The 24,135-nt window shown below is 38.9% G+C and overlaps 1 protein-coding gene across 2 annotated transcripts in view; it reads left to right on the top strand.

Moving 5' to 3' along the window:
* Positions 1 to 24,135, top strand: part of SIM2 (SIM bHLH transcription factor 2) — a 60,675-nt gene that overhangs the window by 15,938 nt on the left and 20,602 nt on the right. For both annotated transcript variants that reach the window (XM_054387513.1, XM_054387504.1), the window contains exons 4-6: positions 2,365 to 2,473; positions 19,758 to 19,843; positions 22,047 to 22,246. In XM_054387513.1, the coding sequence (XP_054243488.1) occupies positions 2,365 to 2,473; positions 19,758 to 19,843; positions 22,047 to 22,246 (395 nt within the window). The remainder of the gene's footprint in view (positions 1 to 2,364; positions 2,474 to 19,757; positions 19,844 to 22,046; positions 22,247 to 24,135) is intronic.

Here is a 24,135-nt window from a genome sequence, read left to right on the forward strand (position 1 = left end):
GATTTTTGCTGGGGTTGCAAATGCATACATCAGGGTAGAAATTCCTATGTGTATAACCAGAAAAACTAGTCATTAGTCAGACAAAGCTCTTTAGTTTTGAATTTTAGATATAAACACTGGGACCCAAATTACAGTTTGGGTAAAATTGTGACCTTGGGTTCAGTCCTGTGAATCCTGGCAACAAATGTGTATTTCTGTGAGTAGGTCTTTTGAAATAGGTAGTGACTTCTGGAAAAGCAAGAGATACCTGTGAGCTATGCTTTCTAAGATGCTGATGTGGTTATCATTATACTTGATCATAGCAGAGGTGCAATACAATCTTTTGGATTACTGCAACTAATGTTGCTAGTCAGGTCACTTGGTGGTGTTTTTGTGAGAAAATCTTTATAATGAGGGAAGAGATTGTTTGCACACAGCCAGCCACCCATGAGCTTTGGAAGCTGCATTGTCCAATACAATTATTTTCATTTCAAAGGCAAAGCATACTTTTTGTCAAGATCACTATTAGCCAAAGATAAAATAAGAACCAACTCAGAAGTGATACTCCTTTTGGTCTAAATGCTGTGTAGTTCTGCAATTTTTTTTTCATGTCCTGGTTTACTAAGCATAAAGGCCAATAAAATGTCTATCAGCATTACAATTACTAGAAGTTTACTGAAATTTGGTTTATGTGTCTGTATCTGGTTGTGATATTTACAGTTATGGACATTTACAATATTCTTTATTCCATGTAAATTAATGTAATTAAAAACAAACAGAAGCCTGACTCACAGCGAGATTTTATATTCTGCTTCCTTTTCCTGTCACTAAAACTTGAATAAGGAGTGTTACTGTAACGGGTCACCACCTGTTGCAATCCTGAAAAGGAACAACCAATGCTTTTTAAGGAGATCATTCAGAGAAAATTACACAAATGAAGCCACATCCCTTCCCCTTCCCCTTCCCCTTCCCCTTCCCCTTCCCCTTCCCCTTCCCCTTCCCCTTCCCCTTCCCCTTCCCCTTCCCCTTCCCCTTCCCTTCCCCTTCCCCTTCCCCTTCCCCTTCCCCTTCCCTTCCCTTCCTTCCCCTTCCCCTTCCCCTTCCCCTTCCCCATCCCCTTCCTTTCCCTCTTTCTTTCCTTATTCAGTGAATTTTTATTCTGTTTAGAATTAGTGTTGCTGGTTTTATTTTTGCAGGGAGGGGTTGTTAGAAAGAAGAAGTAGGAGATAGACGACTAGAAAAAATGTTAGTTAGCAAAGTCTTAGGAAAAGACATTCCATGAATAATGCAGAAAATGGAATGAGGAGAAACATTTTTGGAAAAAGATTGCTCTGTAGGGCAGACAACTCCTTTTATTCCAAAGAAAAGGCAACTCACACATCTTAGCAAACCAGTAGGATTGGCTCACAATAATAGGTTAAATTACTTCACCTCTCAGCTGTCTCTGATCTTGGGGGCCCAAGGCACATCAGACCACACTGAACAATTGGGCAGCCTGACACTAATTTAAAACACAGGCTCAAAGTATTGGTTCACTCCTTAAATCAATTACTGCATCTATCTGGAGACTTTTGTTGGTGAGTTTTATACGTGGCAAGTAGAGTTAGCTAAAAGGACATACGGTGCAGGCCATTCAGGGGGTTTTGTACTACAGTTGTTACTGGTATAACAGTGGGAAAGGCAAAAATACATTCTTGTGTGAGCAAAGTTCAAGTGAGAAGAGGGAATACAAAGCTATTTAAGACAGATTTAGTCTTTACTGTGCATGTTTATGTAAAGTAGTGAAGGTTCAATCCAGTGCCCATGCAAATCTACAGAAGATTGGCTTTTGAATTCACTGGCTACTGTTCTGAGCCCATCGCACTACTGTGGGTTGAATGTGGTGGATAGGCTTTGAAAAGACACAAAGTGATCATGTCAGTGTAGTGGTTTGGCTCTGAAGGCTCAGCTGCCAGCCAAAGGCAGGTGATAGTTTCTGAGAACCTGTAGAAACATAATTTTTCTTGGATATCTGTCTTCTTGAGAGACGTTAGTACAATTCACAGAGGCTTTATCCCATTTTGTGTCAATCTGGCATTTCTATAGCTGCTTTGTTTTCTCACTTCATCTGGCAGATCTCCATAATAGCAGCTCTTCTGTATCTGGATCATCACCTGAAATTCCCACAAAAGCCCCTAAAATATTAGTTACTACTGAGGAAGGAATTTATTCAGCTTAAAGGGTATAATTTGGAACATAGTTTTGAAATATTCAACTTATGTTTTAAAAATTCTGTGTAGTTACCCAAATGCAGTCCTTGTATGTAGGTTAGTTAACAGCACTTTTGGGATAGGGAAAAAGAAATAACCAGCTGCACTGCTTCACATGTTGTATGTCTCTTTGCAGGTGGAGCTTACTGGTAATAGCATTTATGAGTACATACATCCTTCTGATCACGATGAGATGACAGCTGTTCTTACTGCTCATCAGCCTCTTCATCCTCACCTCTTACAAGGTACTTGTGTGATCTGTCATCAAACTACCACTGAATGACTAAACAAAGTAACAACTCTAGGCCAAAATGTGACAAGTTCCTATTTATCTGAATGTACGTGAATGGATGAGGAGCATGAACTTGAAACTGTGATCCAGGATTTTTATTTGTTGTAGTAAAGGGTATAAAGCATCTTAGACTAAATAATGCTTTCCATGCCATGGAGTCCAGGGTGTTCTAACCAGGTTTTTAGATTTTGCACAGTGACCATTTGGTCTCTTTTACTTTGTCATGGTGAATGAGGTTGAAGGAATATTGCAATAGTCTTGCTATTTACAGCTGCAGCTATTCACTCTTGTCAGGAAAAAAAAAATGCATTAAGCAATCGGGAAATGGGAGGATATTTTTAATTTTTTAAAAATAACTGTTAATTTTGAAGCTTGACCAAACAGCAAGACCTAATACCCTCCACTGCAGGAAGAGCAAAAATGGGTTTTGTAAATCACTTAGATTGAGAAATTCTCATTTAAGAAGTGATCTCTCCAGGAAAACAATGTCCTCTTGCCTTGATGCTGGATCACGGATTCACCAAGCCTCTTCACATATCCTGTTCAGGTGCTGCAGGTGATTCACCCATGTGTACCCATACAGCATGATGTTAAGCTGGATGGAATGTCAGGGAAGACAGCAGAACTCTTACTGATTATGTGAACAGCTGGATCAGACTGCCCAACCTGGCTGTGCTCAGCCACCACACAGAAATGTTAACACAACCATTTGTGTATTAAATTGTTAGTTTGGTGTTGTAACTGTTAAACAGTCACAAAGATCTGCTCATCTTTGCACTATCTTCTTCAGTAGCTTTTGTTTGAGGGTCAATTATTTGAACTTTAAAATACTAAAAATAACCTGGCTCCATCATGTACAATGTGCTTTCACATATATTCCATAATTGCTTGCTTAGTATTATCCTGCTATTTTGTTTTACTGGCCTTCTTAGAGCTCAAAAGGAGGAGCTTTGGGCTGACATCACAATTCTGTTTAGCATCAGGGTTTTTTTTTTTTTTGCAGTTCCAGTGGCTTGCATTTTCTGTACTTGGTGGTCCTACCACAGCTCTGCTGTGATTTCATCGTGTAGTCTCTGCACGCAGAGAAGTTTGATGTGCTGGACGTGTAGGTACTGCTCTGGGGAGGTGAAAATGAAAGACTTATCTTAGCCTTCCTCTCTGTTCTTTCTCCCCAGACAGGTTGGCTTATGTGCCTCTTGGTGTCTTGAAAAGCCTTATTTCTCTTGGATTCTTCTGATTCTAGTTGTTACTTGACTGTTTCACAGTTTGCTCATCCCTCTGTCAGGGATTTATTTTTTAAATGTTGACATTAAAACAAAACAAGAAAACAACCAACCAAACGTTTTTTTCCTACCTTACTGATAAGCAGAGGGAATAGAATCACAGAATTTGGGAAAATTCTATGAAAAGAAATTCTGTGAAAAGAAAATGGAAAAGACCTCTTTGGTCTTTAAGTCCACCTGTCGGCCACCACGGCCACTAAACCATGTCCCAAAGTGCCATGTCCATGTGTTTTTTTAACACCTCCAGGGACAGTGACTCCATCACCTCCCTGGGCAGCCTATTTCAATGCCTGACCACTCTTGCAGAAAAGAACTGTTTCCTAATATCCAAACTAAACCTCCCCTGGCACAATTTGAGGCTATTTCCTCATATTCTATCACATTATACTAGGGCGGAGAGACTGACTCCCACTTCACTACACTTTTAAGTAGTTATAGAGAGTAATGAGGTCTTCCCTCAGCCTCTTCTTCTCCTGACTAAACAATCCCAGTTCCCTCAGATGCTCCTCATGCTTTTCTGCTGGTATCCAGAATTGGTAGCAGGACTTTATTAATCCTGTTGTCTTGCCAATGGCAATGGTTTTACTACAATTTTTATGTTTTATAATTTGTTAGTTGGGGATTTTTTTGAAAATTTAAAGTCATGCGCAATTCTTTGGCCTTCATTTTTATGTCAAATACAAATAAGCCTCTAGCTTTTCCAGTACTCTGTTTAGTATCATGACACTGATTTAGTAGAAGCAGTGACACAGCACGCTAGTACTATAGTTCCAGAAAGATTTTAATTTTTTTTTTTGCATTCATAACTAGATACTGTTTCTTGCTTACATTTTTATGTCCTTGCATTATTATCTTTCCTGCTAGCATTTGTTTTCTGAAAAAAAGTCAGATCTGTCTCATGTAGTTATTTACAATCAAATTCTTCATTTCCTTAACAAATTGTAGTCACTATGAAGCATAATTCTGTTCTGGTTGTGCTTGAAAAGACACAATGGAAACCTGTTAATTTCAGTGTTGTTGCATCATTCAGTCTGAAATTCTGCTGGTGGTATAACTAGCCCCAGATATATGTCGTCTTCTCTGTAGCTTTCTTCACCTCATTCTGCATAGGTGCTGATTGTAATTAGCATCAGGCTTGGGTTTCTCAGTAGTGCAAAAGTAAAGGAAAATTTACTTTGACATGTGATTCATTTACATATGTTTTATTTTGAGCAAAATTTTGTGTAGTGGAGGAAACTGATAAAAACCTCAAAATAAGTGTCTTTTGGGGGACTTGGAGAAGATAAATAAAGGAGTTAAAATATGTTCTGGTTTTTATAGGGATTATTTTATGCATCTCTTACTGCTATGCATCTCTCCCCATACAATGTGTGGAGAATCCAGAGCTAATTAAAAAAAAATGCATAAAGTAACCAAATATTTATTTGTATTTGTCTTCCCTGTGCCAGTAGTTCTCTTTTCTGCATTGTACACATACAACCTGAAACTACCTGGCCTACAGAAATCAAAGCAGAATTCCAAATTTTCTTTAGTGAAACTTTGAAATCTATTTAATAAATGACAAGAATGAAGCAACTACTGCTGTGTCTTAGTAGATACTTTGAATATTTAAACAAAAACATACCATGGAGTTCTACAAATAACTTAGGATAGAGGGAAGTTGAGTGAAGGTTTTGTTTTCTAGTAAACAGGAAAACAGACTTTTTAAAGATTTTTATCATTTGAGTTTGATTTCATCTCTTTTAAAACATATCTGAATCATCAAGTCGCTGGGTTAAATAAAAACTTTCCTTTTGCAACTTTATTATGTTATAGATCTCACCAATCTGGGGTATCACTCAGGAGCAAAATCAGTATCACTCTGCAGAAACAGATGCTTGCAACACAAATTCACAGCTTGGCTTATGTAATTTTACTTGCTCTTCAGCTAATTCTCAGATACATATAAACATTTTTACTTCAGTTGTTATTTCAGCAGTTCTAGCTGGATAAAGATCTATTGCGACAGACATGAAACTATAAATGTGAATGTACACATCTGTGTTTTGTGACATTCTGTTACTGGTAATGAATAACCAAGAGTATAGATTATTTCTGACCTCCAGTTTTACAGCTGTGGTGGGTTGAAATTACCCCCAAAATAAAATTGCCAGACCAGCTCACTTGGCAGCAAATGAAGCTATATTTACAAGCAAAACTACAATCTAGAAATATGGAATGCGATTAATATGTACAAAACAGACAATATTTACATGTATTTACACAAGAACCCCCTAGACAAAGCCAGGGGGTTACCAATAGCTTCTCCCTCTCCTCACCCCTGGACAAGGGAAAGAGAAAGAGGAGAAAAGCAGAGAGTAGCTTGTTAGGACTTAGCCAAAACAAATAAATGCAGCCAAGGTCAGCAAGGCAGCAGAAGCAACCAGCTAAGATCTGGTAGAGTAAAGAGCTGAGAAACAGAAAGAGTTAGTTTATTACAACTAACTTTATGTCACTTATCAGACCAATGGGATTATTTAGACCTTGTCATTATTTTTCTTTTGCATCCAGTGGTAATTTATCTACAATCTACCATTTTCTATTCAATCTGTGGAAAAATTTCCTAGGCATCAGCCTAAAATTGCCACAGAAACCTTGGTAAATGTTGACGTTATCCCTTTATTTATTTGCTTTTAAACTTCCTCATTGTCCTTCACTGCTCTCTTCAGACTTTCTTTTGTATTTCCAGTGCATCATCAGTTCCATAGAAGCTTTTTCTGAAAGATCAAACAACATGAGAAAGCTAGAAGCCTTGCAGCTGTCAAGCTCTAGAAATATTATTCGCATGAGTTTTATTTCTCAGGGAAATGGAAATTATTGCTCACTGTATAAAATCAGACATAGTGGGGATTTCTTTATAACATGCTCAACTGTCACATTGGTTTTGTTCAGATAACTCAGCCTGGTACTCAAAAAATGATCTATTACTTTGAAAGGCATAAGCCTTCTTAAAATGAATCTTTTTTTTTACCCTAAGTTTCCTTTTCTTTTAGGTACAACAAGGCTTATCTTCAAATACAGAGGGTAGATAGGGATCTTTTAAAAAAGAAGTGGAAATTCTTGAATAATCACATTCTTGCAGAAGCCTGGACTTCATAAAAATACTAAATGCAATAAAATTTAGGAAAATAGGTGTTGGTGAACTAGTTGTTCTATCATCACTCTTTAGCTAAAGTCCAATGTGTTGTTACACTGAGTTGTGGTAAACAAAACTTTTGGGTCAAGAAACTAGAAGGCAGCAACTCTGAAAAGCATTTAAGGGTCATAAAGGAGAAACAGTTAAGCGTGAACTCCTGTTGTGAAGCTGTGGCAAAAGAGGGTAATGGAAAATCCCTGTGTGTATAATCAGGGGAATAGTGAACAGGAATAGCAGTATGAATAATTGTATTCTTTACACAGTACTAATGAAATGGACACTGGATTTTTCTGTAGAATTCTGTTGCCCACTTAAAAAAAAAAAAAAAAAGACAAATTGCAGAGAGAACAGAAGAGAGCCACAGAAATGATTGAAGGACAGGAAAAGCTTATAATGTGAGATGAAAGAACACCATCTGTTTGGTTTATCAGAATGAAGTTTGGGAGGTGACCCGATTACTGTGTGTTCATACCTCCAAGAGAAGAAAATAATGGAACTAAAGGACTGTTTTAGAAGAAAAAAATGCATCCAAGATGAGTGCCTGTGAACTGAAACCACAAAAGCTCAAATTAGAATAGTGCATTAATTTATACTTGGGAGTTTGATTAGCCACAGCAACAAAATACTGAGGGAAGTAGCAGTGTCTTCTGATGTCTCCAGATCAAGGCTGTATGCCTTTGTAGAAGATATGCTTTAGGCAAACAGAAGTTACTGAGCTCAGCACAGGAGTAACTGACTGACATTTAATGAGCTGCAATATACAGGTTACACCTATGATCTAATGCTCCTTTCTGGCCTTTAAAGTCTACAAGCTATGACTCAATGAAAGCCGTAAGCCCCATGATCTGTGGAGACTTTGGAGAATTTTAGCTTTAACTTACAAAGTCTTTAAGCTGCCTTTTTACTTGCATGACCAGCAGAGAAAATGTAAAGCAGTATGTACTGATCCCTTGCTATGAAAGAAGCCAACAGCTGGAGTCTTTTCTAGAACAGCTGGGGTGGGGAAAAAGAATAATCTCACCTATGCATTAAAGGTAGAGTATGCCTCAGCCTCACATGAATCTTTAGGCCAGCTTTGCACCAGTTGTAACAAAAAGAATCAATTATATTTAACTGGGATGGGCTAACATAAAATGAGAAGAAGGGGGGAAATTTAAAAATAAAATAAATTTAATATCTTTTCCAAAAGATATGTACTGACTGTGCTCAGCTCTCAGATGGCTTCACTGGCCCTATCTGCTGTTACAAATATTGCTTAATATATTTCTGGTCTGCAGCATTTTAGTGTGTTCTGGTTTAGTTTTGTACCTGTGAAGCCTTACACCACAGTTTTCCATTCCCTATACTGCCTGTATTTGTTTCATGGGCTGATACCACGATACCTGTGCCTCTATCCTAACATATGCAATACTTAACTGACAGAAACATGGGAAATGTTTCATGGTGTAAGGCTGAGAAACGGATTTCTTAGGATGTAGAGATGTGGTTTTCCTTAAGCATTTGCAGCTCTGAAAGCTTTTATCATTTTTCAAGTAGTGAAACTCACAAATTAGGTTCAATGGTTGATATTCTCTTGCTGCAGAAGAAGGTAGGTCATGCAGAAAGGCAGCTGGGCTCTAAAATGCGAGGATGGTGAGGTAGCAGTTTCTGAATATTGGTCTGCAAGGTTACATTTGTGACTGAATGTAGAGATTCAATGCTTGCTGTGCATGTCCCTTAGTGCAGAAGACCCAGTAGACTGTGGTCCCATGCAAAATTCTGCCTAGCCAGCAATAGTTCCAGAACTTCATGGAAGCATGTGAGTTTTCCTCTTTCCTTACCTCTGTTTTATACAGCATAAACAGAAATCTCTGTCAGGCTACTAAGTACAAGATGCTACAGCTCAGCATCAAAAGAAGTGTGGCCAGCAGGTCAAGGGAGGTGATTCTCCCCCTCTACTCAGCTCTGGTGAGACCCCACCTGGAGTACTGTGCCCAGTTCTGGAGCCCCTATTACAAAAGGGATCTGGACATGCTGGAAGGTGTCCAGAGGAGGGCCAGCAGGATGATCAGAGGGCTGGAGCACCTCTCCTGTGAGGACAGACTGAAAGAGTTGGGGCTGTTCAGTCTGGAGAAGAGAAGGCTCTGAGGTGACCTTATTGTGGCTTTCCAGTATCTGAAGGGGGCCTACAAGAAAGCTGGGGAGGGACTTTTGAGGCTATCAGGTAGTGATAGGACTAGGAGGAATGGAATAAAGCTGGAAGTGGGGAGATTCAGGCTGGATGTGAGGAAGAAGTTCTTCCCCATGAGAGTGGTGAGAGCCTGGAATGGGTTGTCCAGGGAGGTGGTTGAGGCCCCATCCCTGGAGGTGTTTAAGTCCAGGCTGGATGAGGCTCTGGCCAGCCTGATCTAGTGTGAGGTGTCCCTGCCCATGGCAGGGGGGTTGGAACTAGATGATCCTTGTGGTCCCTTCCAACCCTGACTGATTCTATGATTCTATGATTCTAGCAGCAAAGCATATTGGTACTAGCAGGGTTGGGGGTACAATGCTGGCAGAGGTTTGTGAAGCACCTATTATGAAGTGCCTTGCCCAAAGGTGATAAGCATTTTGAATAGATATAAAATAGTGGCTGGCTGTCAGGGACTGAATGCTGAGGATTGAACCAAGGTTATTGACTGCACCTAGCTCCCCCTGACATGCTCTTTAGAGGAAACAACATACTGACACAAGCTGGGATGCTCAAATTGTGTTCCTATCAGCAGCATGTCTGTACCAACCAGGTTTGCAGAAAGTTTTCTTTAACAGCCAGCAACATAGAATGGTAGACCTGCATCAGAATAGTAACACTAAACCAGCTGGAAGTTTTTGGGAGATGCTATACCTCCTGAACCACATCTGTGAGACTAAATATCAGGGTAGTGCAAGCTGGGTGTGCCTAGTCAGGCCGTCTGTCATCACTGCAGCTGAATACAAGCAAGCAAGTGAAATAAGAGGTATGTGACTGCAGGTTAACTGTGACAAGCAATTAAGTAATGCTGGGAGGGATTCAGCATTGTGTGGTGTTTTTCTCTGTGTATATTTGGAGTCAGACATTGCGTGCCTTTTATTTGTTTCAGATGCTTTTTCTGAGATTTAAATCCTTTAACACCTCTGTAGCTTCCCAGCTTTTGCTGACTTGCACACCAACACACAGTGCCCTAAAAACAGTTTATTAACATTTCCCAGAGCAGACAAAGGGCAAAAGAAATACTGTAGTTATTGTAGACATCCTGCTAATTGTAGTTACCTGCTAATAACTGCATAGTTCTTATATGATGAGTTATAAGCCTAATGGAAATTGAACAAGGAATATGGAATACAGTGCGCCAGGCTTTCTCCACAAGGTTGATGCTTTAAGGGCACCATTTCAATCAGCTAAGAAGTAAAGGCTGATGCAAACTTTTCCTCTCAAGGAAGAACATCTCTGTATGCATTTTGTTCAATATTAAAAAAAGGGAATAGAAAACTGTGCATCTGGAAAGATTTTTTTACACTAGGTTTTAGAGAATTTTTTTTGTTTTGTTAGTAGTACATATGCAAAAGACAAATGGGGATAGGAATTTTTGGTATAAAATCTAAAATTATTTTATAGGAGAACCATTGTTGAAAGACAATGTTGAGATGATGATCTTGTTAGTGTTATTTTAGATGTGAGAAACCTCAAAAATATTGTTTTGTATGCAGAAAATTGGAAAAGAGGGTGGGTGGCTAGCACCCCATTAAAAATAATTTTTTTTTCCATTGGTAAGTAATAGTAAAACATACCAAAAATAATAGAATGTCTCAGACTGCAAAAGCTATTATTTTCCTTTCTGTCTAGTGCCTTGTTGAGTTTCTTCTATAAGTTTGAAAGCAAATGAAAACTTGGACAAATGTTAGCAAATGGCTAAGTTTGGAATGATCATAGAGACAATCTGCAGGATTCTGAATACAGTCAGGACGTAGAACAAACTATCCAAATGGGGAGAAAATTTGGACAGTTTATGCAAGCTTGGAGCACTGGGAGAGAGGCTAACAACAGAACTGATTGCTTTCTATCACAGCAAAGGCAAAGCAAGTCAGCTCACAAACACAAGTTTTCAACTTAGTATGTGCATAGGAACTTGCTCTCTCTAGGCATATAATTTGCAAGTTTGCTATGTAAAACATTTCTATTCTATCAATCAACTGGTGCCACTCATTTGCTAAAAAAGAAGATGAGTATTCTCAAATACTTAATCCTGTAACCTCTGTGCATGTATATAATGCTGCAGCACAATAGAGGGAAGGGAAAGAATGTCTTACTGTTTTGACCACATGTAACAAGGAAGGAAAGGGAAATGTTGTTTTCATACATCCCTTTCCACGCAGTATTTTACTTTGTAGAATAGTTTTATACTCACAACCTCACTTTTGCACTGTTCTTTCTGGCATAACAATAAGAAAGGTGATCAGGATACACCAGGCTTACAGGTCTGACTCATTTTCCACTACCTGATCTTCAGCCCTGCTTCTAAACTCAGCATGAGAAAAGTTCATCAGAGGCATTTGCAATCCTCTTCTCATGCTGGCCCTGTTGGTCATTCAGGGATTCCCAGCTTCAATGACTACCTTAAAACTGTGTGTGTTATTATGCAGCCATATGTTTTGTATGTGCCATATGTTGTTTTTGCCTCATTTTGGTCTAGAAGTTGGTGCCACCCTCATACAGAATTAAGAGAGAGAAGTTGTGGTCTTCTGGCTTCTGTGTCTCACAAAAGCTACAGCCTTTGAATGCTCATAAGAGACTAGCCAAGGTAATTGCATGCTCTTTTAGTCAGCAGTGTGCTGTCTGGGACCCAGATGTACTGCAGATTACACAACATGTACAACTTCATAGTATTGAGGAGGTAAGAGGAAAATGACCAACTGAAAGGGCAAAAATATGCAGAGTGTTTGGAGGATGGGCAGCGAGGTGTTATCCAGACATGAACTTCTTGTATCTGTGTTTCCACCCTGTAAAACAGCACAGCAGGGACAAGGAGCACAGCTTATCACACGTGTGTCCTGCCCCCAGAGGAATGCACTAGCTTGAGGCAAACACCTGTCTTCACACAAGTGGGACTGGTGGGAAGGCAGAAGCAGGTGACTGCGTGCACAGTGCTTTGTTCTAAATGTGCTCTGTGAGAACAGTTTTCATCTCCTACACTATAGATGAAATTTGACATTGCACCTAAGCTGCCACAAAGAGCAAAAGAGAATCATTAGTTGTGTCAAGAGCACCCAGTTTTGATGCTGCTTTCTGTCTTTCATCGTGACAGATGAGATGTATATTCTTAAAACAGTGTATGGTGCAGCAGTGTGCAGTTTGCATGCTAATGTATATTCGTTTACAAAGTGGTTCTGCACCAAAAAAAAAACCACCACAGTTTGCTAAAGCTAAAAACTTGGGAGCTTTGGCAAAGAGATGTATCTCAGAGAAAATGAAAGGCATGAAAGGTGAAGCTGTGGAAAAAACTATAATGATCTTTTTTTCTCAATCCACTCTGCACTCAGCATACAAACCACAGAATTTTGTGACTGTTTTCTTTCGAAAGAGATGAAAGATGGGGTGGAAAGCAAAGATGGATTGCACCTCCAGGGATGGACAATTTTGACTTCCTTAAGCTAACCATAATTTCACAGAAATGTTTGGAGAACCCTGTTTGGCAGTCATGTGCAATACGAGTGAACACATCCACAAATTCTTTATCCATGATAGCCAGACTTGTTTTCTTTACCATTACATTTATTCTGTTTATGAGAGTAAGAAAACACAAATCCACATAAAAGTCTATTTTATTCTTGACTTGTGCTTGCAGGCAAACTGCATTGCATGATATACTAAGCTAAAAAAAAAAGGCACACTTTGTAGAAATGGTACTCCATGCTTGTAAGAAAGAAATATATCCTCTATATAAGAAAGAAATATCCTCCATATGTAAGAAAGGAATATCCTTTATATGTAAGAAAGAAATATATCCTCTGTATGTCCATAGACAGCAACTGGTTTGTGTGTTGTCATTGACAGGTTGATGTGTTTCAGTTCTATGAGGATGTTAACATATGGATAAGTTTGGGTTGGGATTTGAGTGAAGCCATTTACTCTCTGTGTCATTTATACCTTTTACTGAATCCATTCAACTACTCTGTAGCAGTGCTGCAGGGACGGAGTCTCTGTAAGGTGACCAAGCAATGTAGTAATATATTAGCAGAGCAGAAAACTTCTCTGAATCTGATAAAGGAAACATGGAGTTTTCCTAAAAAATAAATATCAACGATTTGAAATTGACATCTTGGACAAGAATATGGACTCTGATTTGCACTGCCTCCCCCTATAAAACTCATTTTATAATGATATCTCAGCTTTATTAAAATCTCTGCTAGTAGACATATTGAAAAAGTCAGGATCGTAGTAACCTCAGTTACACCTTTACAAAGAAGAGCATCAGAAAAGATAGAGAAATCTTCTCAAAGTATATAACCATGTTGACCAAAACTAGTATTTTACTTGCATCTGTTTTCATTTCCAACTATAACCAACCACTCATTTGGGGAAAAATGGAAAACGAAAGTTCCAGGATGAGAACAGAGAGTCTCACAGGTCATTCTTAAAAAGATTTTAACAGAAGTTTGTGGAGCAATGGGGAACACACAGTCACTTTCAAACGTTAGAATTTGATTAGGGCAAAGAGAGTCAGAAACCTGCTATCATAAGTAAACCCAAGTTATTAGAAATATTGGAAATAGTTGGAAAAGAAAAACAGACCTGTGAATGCATTTCACATGAGGGTAAAGAAAAGCACTATGCCAAAAATGGGTGAGTAAATATTTAGAAAGAACCCTAAAGCTCTGCTTTTCATCTTTAATTTCCTTAGTAGATAAACACAACATCAATAAGTTCTGGAAAATGTTAATATGATTGATGTGCTTTTCAAGAAGCTATCATCAGAGCCTTTCAAGACACTTAAGAATTTAGAAGTGAGGGTTGAGGTTTCTTTTTATCTGTAGCAGCTATTGAGACATTTTCTTTACTCATCTTCTGAAAAAAGCTCAAACAGAATAATGTACAAACTTAGAAAATTATTCAACTCACTTACGAAAAGAAGGATCTATTGCCCAATTACTTTAAAATTGTTTGGTAGAGGAAAACAAGTCCCATTCAGGTAAAGAGTGAAAATAGACGCTGATGTAGAAAGTAAAGGAGAAGATGGGGAAACCAAATCCATGTCACAACACTGACATCAGTATAAAGGAAAACTGCATTATGCCTTTCATAGCCATACACAGCTGTTTGTCAGAATTATAGATAGCTATGGCAAATACTAGAGAAGGTGCAGCTAAGCAGACACATTTTGTCATATGTGGTGGACTTGATGGAATAGTAGGTATTGAAAGAAGTGGGGCTAAGAGGCACAACAGTGAAATTGATTGTGAGTTGCAACAAAAATTGCCCAGGCAGTCAAAAGAGCAAACCATATTCTGGGATGCATCAAACACAGCATAAACAGCTGGTCAAAAGATGTGTTTATCCCACTGTGGTTAGCATTGACGTGGTCTAGTTTGGAGAAAAGGAGGCTGAGGGGCAACCTTGTTGCTCTACAGCTTCCTGAGGAGAGGAAGTGGAGAGGGAGGTGTTGATCTCTTCTCCCTGATATACAGATAGGACACATGGGAATGGTTAAAAGCTGCACCAGCGGAGGTTTAGGTTCGACACTAGGAAGCATTTCTCTGTTATTGAGATGGTGGAACAGACCCCTTAGACAGATGGTTGGTGTCCCACACCTGTCAGAGGCATTCGGACAGTGCCCTTTTAACAACATGCTTTAACTTTTGGTCAGCCCTTAAGTGGTCAGGCAGTTGGACTAGATGATTGTTGTAGGTCCCTTTGAAACCATTCCAGTCTAGTCTAGTCAGCTTCTTGTCATCAATTTTCCAGTTGTTCAGCTTGCTTTTGGAAGCACAATAGGGCACTGTATGTGTATAACAGGGGACTAGAACATATAATAACTCCTGCAGCAACAAATGTAAATTTACCTGTGAGATTGTTTTACTCCAGCCTAAAATATCCCCCAGCATGTGAAGACACAGTTGTTTTGGTTCCAGGTGCTATGTTATGATGATGCAGTTGGAAAGTACAGTTTACCATGGGAGGCATCATTATGCTTAATGAAATCTCCTTTGTTTCTTGCAGCTCTCAAAATGCTGTTGTGTAAATATATCAGGTTACACACATACCAACACACACAGAGTACAGACAGGGAGATTACAGTGCTATAATAGCATTCTTTCAATCATTATCACTCATAATAACATGAAGTACATCCTTATGCAGAGAAATGGGGTTTCATTTGTTAGAGATGAAAACATCTTCACATTGGGTCTGGGTTTACTTCTTATTTTTTCTTTTCATAAAACCATAACTAACTCCAAAGCAAAGCTGAGCCATGTGTGGTTATCAATACCCACAGGATTCGAATGGATTGCTTTTTCTTCTCTGACACATAAGGAAGACAGAAAACAACAAAGATTGTTATGCATAGTTTTGATATGTTTGTGTTAACTCAGCTGGAACATCTCTGCAAGACTTTTTAGTCTACTCAGTAGCATTTTGTTTCTCATCCTTCATTAGCTATGTCTGCAACCTGTTGGTTTCTTCTTTTCTCTATAACAGGCAGTCTGCACATAGACTTTTAACATTTTCTTCATGCTTGAAGGAAAGATGATAACAGCACTTACAGTGATACATTTATATAGAATAATTAAATACAGTGGTTAAGCTTTGGTTATTAGATGGTATGAATATTCTGTAATAATCAAGAAGGATAATTTTCTTCAGTGTTGCTTATACTCTCAGTCATAATGTCTTACTATTCATTATTATCCCTTTTAAGTTTCATATATACATGCTCAACCCACAGTTCTCTCAGCCTTTAACTACTTCAGAATTGGCAGCACTTGATTTCTTTCCTTTCTGTTTCAAACCTCTTTTACCTTCTTGGTAGCCTAAGATTGTCTGTTATTTATTTAGGCTGTGCTTCCATGTTTGCTTGAAAGAACACTAGTGATATTTTTGCAGCTTTAAAAAACTTAATTCTGATTGATAAAATCACTTAACTCATAAGATTAATTGTTTATATTAGCTTCTTACTTAAGCTTGGAGTGCTTACTTTATACTCACTGTTTCTCTATCTTCCCTAATTTGAGACTAGCTACATCCTTGAATGTCTCCAGTCATTCTGCAGTTACAGCAGGTGCTGGCCACTTATGCTACAGGACTTTTTCCTGCTTTATAACTGAGCTTTCATTCCTACTGTCTGCTCACAATTTTGTGATTAACCTCAACAGCAGACCAACACTCACTAGTTGTCACTCTTCTCACAGCTATTCTGATTTCTCCTATCTGAATATTTGGTGTCTCCCTCTTTGCTTGCTAAACCTTTAAGTACCTCATTTTCTTTTTACCTTCTCTTCATCACAGCAGACCATCTTAATTGTATCAGGTATAGCCTGCATGTGACATTTTAAGTTTTGCATTGTATTGATGGATGTGTTACCATCCAGCAGGATACTGGGGTTCTTTACTTCCCAATCAGCTTTACAATTACAAATACACTGTAGTTCTTTTTTTGCTTTGCTACTCCCCTTTCTCTCCTTTCAGGGGTATCAGTTAATAGAAATACCAATCCACACTGTTCAGAGTCTTGCACATCTGGTTTCTTTATGTGAAGGTTTTGGACTCACTACCCCTTTATATTTTGCAGTCTCTTGATCAGGTCTAGAGATGGTCTTATCCCCTGTAAGTGCACACAAACACAGAGATGTACACAGAGCCTACCAATGGCAGATCAAGGTGGACAGCAGAGTGGCACTTTTACAAGCACCAGATACAAACTAGTGGCACTTATGTAATCATAAACAATATGAAGAGCATGGTCCTACTTTTCCTTGCCAGCAAGTCAGTCTCAAAGCTTACTAGCAGACTTTATACTCACACACAATCACAAGGCTCTCCCTCTGGTAGCTTTTGTGTTTTTCAGCTCCAATCCTCCAAAGGAGATGCCAGAGACCATATAGCACCTGTGCTTTGTTCACTAGGCAGCTTGGCACAACCATTAGCCCTAACCAGCCATGTAACAAGTCCAGCCAGCTGGTTAAAAATGCTGTGGCTGTGGCACTCTGCATCCACCTGTGCTATGGGACATTTACTAAGTAACTGTGCTAATCCCATGTTAACAGTTGTCACAACCCAAGTCTATCCAGGAACAGTCAGGCTCTCTTTTTCTCCTTTAGGCATAGTCTGCTCTGCATCCCCCATCCCTCCCAAATAGCAATTCTCAGACAACCACTCAATACACACAGGAGAAGGAAGCCTTATAATCCTGTATACACTACTTTGCACTCCTCAGGTAGAAAGGCAGTATGTCAGTCATAGGACTGAGATTCTGTTTGGCCACATGGATCCTTTCTGCTTTTGTGTACTGGAGGCATCTTAATATCAGCTCGTTCAGGCCTCAAAAATGGAAGCTCACAGATGAGTCCTCAGTTACTTCATGGATATCTTTTCCTCTTTAGATTGCAGGCATGAGATGTAACTGATTTAAAAGACTATTATTTGTTGGTTCAGCAACACACTACTAAACCCCTAATAATTCGAGGATTAATAAATGCATCATTATTAAATTACAGTTATATAATTTTGCACTTGATTACACACAATGACAGAGCTACTAATTATTGCCTTGCAGTCTCACAAATCACATGCATCTACTGTTGAATCATAATTCTATCACCCTTCCCTCTCCATATCATTTAGTACCAGGGTGCAACTAGATCCATCTTTACTCTCTTCTCCTATGTCATATAACATATTTGCCCTTGAATTGTCTTAGTTACCCTCCTGGTTTATTAGAGAGCCTGTAGTTAGTTACAGGGACTAGTATTCTAGGGAGACCTCTCATTTACAATCTGCCATCATGAAATCAGGGGGACAAGACCTCTTCCTAAATAATGACATAATTAGTGATTTAAAATAACAAAGGAAAAATGTTATCCTACAGTCTAGGTATTACTCTAGTTTTATAGCTACCTAAAGACCACTGTGTGTATCATAACCTATTCCTGGTGGGACAGTGAATTCAAAGCTAACTGAGTGCTTCTGCAGCAGTGCACTAGTCTGCAGTAACATTAAAAAAAAAAAAAAAAAAAAGATGGAAGCAGCCATGAGTAAGATGGAAGGCTAATGAGTAAGGTGCCTGGAAGGAGTCTGTTACTGAAAAAGACTCTTCTAGGTCTTGTGGCAAGACACTTGAGAAGCCTGAGGCATTGCTTCCAAGACCACTAATCATCTCCTTTTACAGAATTTGTCATTAGAATTGCTAGCAACTGAGTCCAGGCCAAAAGATGGCCTTTGTACACTCATTACTTTGTGTTATTTTTACCTTTCTTTTGTGTGTATGGGAGTGGGGCTGAAAGAGAACAAGCAGTAGTGTTAGGTCACACAGAAAACCTGTATTGAAGCCATGAATTTCACTTGATGTTCCCAACTCCCAGATCCATTCTTTACTTGTGAGATCATACTTCAGCAATAGTAATCTGTACTGTATGTCTTCCTCCCACCAAACTGCATACATTTGTATTTGAAACTCTGTAGTAAAAGTGCCAGTTCCTTTAAGTGCCTGTTTTTCCCCATACGGATCTAATTTGCATTAGGAAGATTCATGGAAAATTCAAATAGGAAGGCTGATTCTAGTGGAGATGCACTACACATTGTATTTCTTTTCCCTCTCCATTAACTTTTTTTTTCCCCCCTGTGGTTATATTTTAAGACTTTTAAATACAGAATTTAATATGGAGAGTTTATTGGATTCCAGGTAGTGGGCTGAGGTTCAAACCACTGCAACTGTGTGGCTAAGTGGTGTTAATTGAGGGATGGATGCACAGAAACTTGGAATACAACTAAACAGTTAAATCCAATTAAAGCAAGACTCCAAATGCTTACAGTGCATTGCTTTGGATCAAACTGTATGGGAAGTTAGGAGGTAATACACATTGCAACAAATCTGAGTTTTCTTTTCCTGATATAGTTGGGTTCTGCCAAGCTGCAACATTCAGTTAAAAAGAGTTAGAACTATTAACGACATCTGAACTGTTACTGAGAATGTTTAACACTAAAGGTGATAGTAACTTATTCTTAGCAGAAAATATGTGTGTATCTGACCAATATTTAACTTCAAAACACTTCTGGAGGCTACCCGAGAAGAATTTTGTTTACCAACCATATACAAGATGATTCTGGAAGTCAATGAAACAGGTACAAATATTACATATGGAGGTCAGAAGTTCACTACTCTGGACATGACTAGCTACATACATTACTACAAAACCAGTGAACTCTTTTCTTTCCCATTCTGCTCTTATTTTGGAGAGTACCTTCATTTACTTATGCTCCAAAGAATACATTTCCTTCCCTTTACCAATGTTGGCTGGTACCCAGCTGTTCAGAAACAAGGTGATTGCCTTGCAAATGGTGGGAAAACCAGAAAATTAGAGACCTTGTCATACTGACTTGTCCAACTTGCACAGGGAATCCCAGCGTGGAGGTGAAATAAATCTTGAAGCAGAGATTGAGTGGGAAGGTAGAATGGCTGACTTCTGTTGTTGCCTAAGGTTGAGATATAAACTCATCTGTTAAATCCTGAAAGGTAATATTATGGACAGTTTTGAAATCCATGATTAACAAGCAGTGTGGTTTATGCTTTCAGAGTATGAAATTGAGAGATCATTTTTCCTAAGAATGAAGTGTGTTCTAGCCAAGAGGAATGCAGGATTGACATGCAGTGGCTACAAGGTAATGTATACAAGCCCCCCCTCCAAGTATTTGTCAAGCACCAAGTTTATTTATTTAGGGTTTTTTATGTATGTGTAGCTGAACACAAAGTCTGTGATGGAAAGAATAAGAACAGATGCAAAAAATGCCACTGCTGACTCCAGTTTCCCTTAGTAATGGAAGTCTAGACTCTCTCCCAGTGAGCTGGGGGTTTGCTTTGTGGCACATTCCTGAGTCCTAATTCCTGATTGGAGAACTGGCTGGAGCACAGCCACAAAAGTGCAAGGAGAGCACACAGCTAAGTCTTATTCCCCTATGAAACTGAAGGCAGGTGAGGTATGAGCCTAGATAAAGGAACTTGTAAGTCTTCCCACTTCCCTCTGCCTTGGCGTTACCATGAGCAGCCACCCAGTCACACACATCACCTCCCTGGTCTGAGCAGAATGACCTCCACATTAATGAGACCAAAGTGTTGCCCTAAATAGTCATTACTGTCAGCTCAGGCTTGAATAGTACTAAACCACAAAATGTGTTTATAAAGCCTTTTTTTTTAACTTTTTTTTTTTTTTTACATTTTCTTTTTATTACATAAAATCAGAAGCCACAACAACTGTTGAGATTCTATAATAACACTGCAATGCAGGTAGTTATTTTCAGCTTTACAGTGTGCATTTGCTGCTCTTTTTGCTACCCAGTATAATTCTACTGCTTAAGCACAAGGAGAGAAGGATACTTCATCAGTCTGGCGAGGATTCCTTTTGTTCAAGTCATTCAAAAACGAAAAGAAAAGCATATAAGAGCAGCAGAGCTCTTTTAAGGAATGTGTTCAAGGTCCAGACAGATATCTGTCTATTTACACTTGTATCTACCTGGTTAAGACTAATAATTCTTCATTACACGAAACCCTGTTTGCTCAGCTGCTTCCCAGCAAAATTTATTCCATCCCAAGGCTGAATTTGAAATCAGGTAAAAGACTAGAGCTTATAATGGTAGTATCTCCCTATGCTGTTGTTTTTTTTTTTCCATTTATGATCAGAGGGATCACTTTCTTTTTTTTTTCTTTTGCTCACTCTTGAAAGTTTATGCAGTGAAACATTTAAGGAAGTACTCATCTAGAAAGATGTTTGCCTAAATTTATTTTCTTTGACTGTACTTAGAGTCAGGACTTAATAATTTTGAAAATTATCACCTGATTAGCTGGAGAGTGGGGAAAACTCCTGAATCAAATAGTATGGCAATTAATAGGCTCTGATAGATCTAAGTAAGTTTTGCTTGCTACTGTACTGCTAAACATACTAACCACTTGGTGGTTGGAGAGGAGGAAGAAATGCTATACAGGAGAAGCCTACTTATAGGTGACTGTTTAGTAGGCTGTTCAGGAGTATTAAGTACAGAGGAAATTAATTCATTTTGATTTGACAGTTAAAAGTCAAACAAAAAAAATAAATTAAGCTGAACAATGTGTAATATTCCTATTTTTTGGCTTGAAAATGGGCAGGAGCAGAAATTATTTCTAAACAATACTACTGCATTAAAGAAATCTTATGTTCTGGAATAGTCCCCAGGTTACCATTTCCTCCCCTCTTCAGCTGGCATTATGAATTTTCACAATCTATCTCTGAAGTTATCACATCTGTGATGAGAAATTGCATATGGGGATTCAGGAGTATGGTCTCAGGACCCTGGGTTTGGTCACATGTCAAAATAATGTTGCCTGAACTTGACTGGAGAGCTCAAATTCGTATAAAGAAAAGTGACTCTTTATAAGTGTAAGGCATTAATCTCCACTGGATTTTTAAAGTGTGGTTTTAAACAAAATAATAACTCATTAGAATGTAAATGTTTAGATATATCTGTGCTTGTGAGAGAGTAATTTGAAAAAGCAGCTTCCCAATTTTTTGAGTAATAAGAAGGAATTCTGACTGTATCTACACGAAACAGATGTCAGAGACAAATCCAAGTATTAAGTAGAAAGCAATCTAGATAGTCAACAAAGAACACGTGCTTTAATATTCGATTAATCACGCTGGCAGTAAACATAAAACCGTCATCTACTGTGTTTTAATCTCTACTTGTAAACTAACCACACTTCTGAAGCCTTAATGGACTATGGAGAATTTAGGTGTTATAAGGGTGTATTGATTCACTACCTCGTGGAAAGTGGATGGTCAGATGATTTGTGGTCTCTTCCATTGCCACTGAGTGTGTTTTCTTCTCCTGCCAGGTGATCCACTGCAGTGGCTATTTGAAGATACGGCAGTATATGCTAGATATGTCTTTGTACGATTCCTGTTACCAAATCGTTGGACTGGTGGCTGTAGGTCAATCTTTACCTCCCAGTGCAATCACTGAGATCAAACTTCACAGTAACATGTTTATGTTCAGAGCAAGTCTGGACTTAAAATTAATATTCCTAGATTCCAGGTAAGCTGCTCTTTCGTTTCTAGCATAAGATGTTTTCAACGTGAAGTGTTATCACAAGGGTTTCCAAACAGATCAAAATATCCATGACAGCAGAAAGCAGTCCAAAACAGAAGGCAAAGCCCATGTGGGTCTTCAGTTAGCTATACAGATCATTCTTCACCTTGAATGCCAGCATATAATAGCCTGCACAATTTAACCTGTAGTTACCTAAAGTTTCAAAGCTTTCCTTAGCCTGTGGGCAATTGGCAGATGAGCAGTAATACATTTTCACCTTAAAGGAATTAGAGCTTAACATACAAAGCTAGCAAAAGGAATAAGGATGTACCCTCATCCATAATTTAAAAAAAAACCCAACACAACTGAAACTGAGGTCAAATGACTTGCTAGGATCACCCACAAAGCTTTTGGCAGAGTAGTAAGAAAACATAGCCTTCTGCGCTTTAATGATGAAACCAAACCTACTAATGGGGGATGCTAAAATGGAACTGAATTCAGTTGGCTACTATGGGAAAACAGCTATTGCTGAGGGAAGAGAACCCTGTCTGCATTCTCAGCAGATACAGCTCACACACTAGATAAGAACAGAAGAGCACAAAACCATGACTGAAGCAGCTGTGAAATGATTAATTCCTTTCTTCTTGAAACAGAATCAGAGAATAATAGAACAGTTTGGGTTGGATGGGACCTTAAAGAGCATCTAGTTTCAAACTCCCTGTCCATGGGCAGGGACACCTCCTACTAAACCAGATTGCTCAAGGTTACATCCAACATGACTTTGAACACATGGTATCTTTTAGCATACAATGATACTTTGTACAGCGCAGTTCAATATACGTTCAGGGGAAAAGCCAAATTCCCAGACAGTAAACCAGATCTGACTGTTGACAGGATGATCATTCTTCAGAAATCCCTGCATGTGGAGCAGTATGTCACTCTTATTTCCCTGGCACGCTGGATTTGTAAGAAGGAGAAATTATATTTATGTGCAGCAGTCAAAAAGGAGTCTGTATCCAAGACAGTGGGGAAGTTTTTCATGGCAGGTCACCCATGCAAGAACTCACTCTTCCTCCATGCTAAGCCAATGAGATAGAGGACCATCAGCTGCTGAGATACAAAGAAGTAGTTGTGTCTGAAATCCTTTTTTTTTTTTTTTTTTTTTGGGGTGTGTGTGTAACAGCTACAAAGAAGCACAAGGGGTTTAACAACAAGTCTTTGCAAGTGTCAAAAAGGAAACGAGGTGCCTAAGAGGAACTGCCTGGAGACATAAGTGTCTTTGGAGGAGACAGTGTAACCAGAGGTGCTGACAGGAGCACAGATAGAATCAGTACTGCTGCATAGCTGTATTTACCAAGGAGCAGATGGGTGTTCTACACATATAGGACAGTCAGGGGGTATTAAGCATTACCAAAGCCCTTTGCTCTTCCAGCTGAGCAAATCAAATTGTATTTGCTCAAAGCAGGGACATATTAGGAATAAGATAAAACTGTTTTCAGGCTTGCTTCTGGAGTCCATATAAGGAATAGTGTTGGTAGATATTTAGAGGTAACAGTCACAACAGACAGGTCAGTATGAAAGCCACAGGCAGGAGCACTTAAATAAGCCTCCCTAGACACTTGATACCTTGTAAAACATGCAAGAGTTCATTTATCAAGATCACTTGAAAAAAGAAGAGTTAATTCCCTCCAAAGTGATCTGCTGCTTCTGATTTTCTTGGTACAGCCTATAAATACATTGCTACATGGTTTACAAAAGATTTAAAGAACTCCAGGGGGCAGAACTGATCACTGGGCCAAGCTCTGTTTCCTTGTGCACCCTGTCACATGCAAAGAACCATCTGCAGAGCCCAGGCTTTCTAAAGTGGCTTGGAGAGGGGCTGAGTTTGAGTTGAG

Source organism: Indicator indicator, chromosome 1 (assembly GCF_027791375.1).
Source record: "Indicator indicator isolate 239-I01 chromosome 1, UM_Iind_1.1, whole genome shotgun sequence".
Taxonomy (NCBI): Eukaryota; Metazoa; Chordata; class Aves; order Piciformes; family Indicatoridae; genus Indicator; species Indicator indicator.